Raw genomic sequence first — 2,326 nt, 5'->3', positions numbered from 1 at the left:
GTACAGTATAAAAACCATTACGCCTATGGGATGTCCCCACTTTTCACAAAAACAAACCTGTGTGAGTGAGTGAGTGTGCCTGCCTGCGCGTGTGTGTGTGTGTGTGTGTTTGTTCGACCGCAAGTATTAGGGAAGGTTTTGTGTGTTTTATTACAAATGCTGGGGTTTTGTTTGTCAGGAGTCTTGGCGTTCATTTCTCGAAGGTCAGATCTCTGACGCTGGACACGTGGGAGCCTGAACTGCTCAAGGTGAGTCTGGAGACGCGAGGCTTCGCTCCTGACACGATGAACATACGGATGGACAGATGTTTGTTAGAGAACATAAACATCTGTCCAGATCTTAATTTCCATTAAAAAACATGTTTTATTATAACAAAACATTTGACAAGATGTTTTTTTTTTTCTCTTCTCATTCCAAGATTGTCTAGCTTTCTAATAAAAAATAAAACCTTCAGTTCTTATATATGAATGAATAATACAATTATTTTTGTATAGCTGATGTGTGAGCTGGGAAATGGTGTCATAAATCATATTTACGAGGCTCGGCGAGAAGAGTTAGGAGCCAGGAAACCACAGCCAGGAGATCCCAGGTACTGCACTGGAATTATTTTATTATTTTTTATTATTTTGTTTTAATTATTTTTTTATTTTTTTTTATTTTAGAAATGAATACTTTTATTCAACAAGAATGCATTAAACTGATCAAAAGTGCTAGTAAAGACACTTTTGTTACAAAAGATTTCTATTTCAAATAAATGCCGTTCTTTTGAACTTTCTATTCATCAAAGAATCCTGAAATATATCATGGTTTCCACAACAATATTTACTAACACTGTTTTTAACATTGATAATAATCAGAAATGTTTCCTGAGCAGCAAATCAGCATATTAGAATGATTTCTGAAGATCATGTGACACTGAAGACTGGAGTAATGATGCTGAAAATACAGCTGCGCATCACAGAAATAAATGACATTTTGCTATACAGTGGAGATCAAAATTAAAGAACAACCTACAGTTTCCTAAATTTCAAGGTCACTGCTTAGTTCTATTTGAAGTTATTCTAACAGGAGTAGGAGGAGTAGAAGAGCAGTTTTTTTAAGCACATTTCATAAATTAATTGTATTCTGAAGCACAGTATAAAAACTTAAATGAGATATTGGAAAAATAACTCAAAATTTAATTTAGAGAACATTTACGGATACTTCCAAGCTATCGGTGTTAATCTGGCACCTGGTGCTAATTTCCTTAATTGTCTGACAAACCCTATTTAACAGGCAGCATTCCTCTAATTTTCACTGAGATTGGGCCGCTCTAAGGTGACTGAAAGCCTGCGACCAGGAGGCTGTCTAGATGAAGGCCAAAGGGACGACCCTTTCAGCCACTGCAGGAGAAGCTGGTCATTCTAAATCTGTGATTTGTAGAATATTGCAGCTTTACAATGACACTAATTCATCTGGTTGTCCACGTAAGACAAATGCAGGAGAAGACAGGATAATGCAGAGACTCTCAGTAGGGAATCGGTTCAGCACTGCAGCTGGAATTGCTCGTCAGTTCAGCGCTGAACAGAGTAAGGTTCTGTCTCGGCACGTTTAAGAGAAACCGGACTGAAAGCACACTCTGCAGTGACCAAGCCTCTCATCTGCAGAAAGAATCAAAAGGCTAATAAACAATATTTCAGAAAAAATCATTTATAGATTGTTCTCTAATTTTGATCTTCACTGTATATTCACATAGAAATCAACTATTTTAAATTGTAATAATATTTAACAATATTACTGTTTTTACAGTACTTTTAAAGACTTATTTAAAAAGTTAAGACATCTTACTGGACACAAACCTTTGAACAGTAGTTTGAGCATTATATATATATTTTATATAGTCGCTTACAACCTTAAAAAAAAATGCTTATTGTCCTTTTGAAATGAGCCTCAAGTTAGAGACCTGCACTGGGAGGACCGCGGGACCCAACCCAACAGGGTGCGGCGCAGGACAACTCTTGATGGGCGAGTGCGGGTGCGGGCGGGAAGAGACTCGTGTGTGCGGGATGCGGGAGAATAAAATGATTCGCGGGACTCCCGCAAAATAGAAATGATCTAAACATAAAGTGTTTAAAACATATAAATTGTTATTTATCTGTTGCACAAAAGCAAAAAGAACAACTAATATTAACATTAAAATGATTGACCATGCGCAAGCTAGGCATAGTTTCTATTTATAACACGTGTTTAAAAGGTTGCGCAATGTAGCCAATCACAGACTCAGCTGTTGATTTCTGGAACGCAATGGCCAATCAGAGGTGATTAAGTTAGAATCTACTCACCGCAG

At 37.1% G+C, this 2,326-nt stretch overlaps 1 protein-coding gene across 7 annotated transcripts in view; it reads left to right on the top strand.

Annotated features, from left to right (window-relative positions):
• Positions 1-2,326, top strand: part of LOC107698054 (arf-GAP with coiled-coil, ANK repeat and PH domain-containing protein 2) — a 55,648-nt gene that overhangs the window by 40,931 nt on the left and 12,391 nt on the right. For all 7 annotated transcript variants that reach the window (XM_016498971.1, XM_016498972.1, XM_016498970.1 and 4 more), the window contains 2 exons: positions 179-248; positions 495-589. In XM_016498971.1, the coding sequence (XP_016354457.1) occupies positions 179-248; positions 495-589 (165 nt within the window). The remainder of the gene's footprint in view (positions 1-178; positions 249-494; positions 590-2,326) is intronic.

Source organism: Sinocyclocheilus anshuiensis, unplaced genomic scaffold (assembly GCF_001515605.1).
Source record: "Sinocyclocheilus anshuiensis isolate Anshui unplaced genomic scaffold, SAMN03320099.WGS_v1.1 scaffold1501, whole genome shotgun sequence".
Classification (NCBI taxonomy): Eukaryota; Metazoa; Chordata; class Actinopteri; order Cypriniformes; family Cyprinidae; genus Sinocyclocheilus; species Sinocyclocheilus anshuiensis.
The sequence above is the reverse complement of the archived record's forward strand: the minus strand, read 5'-3'. Positions and strand labels throughout refer to the sequence as shown.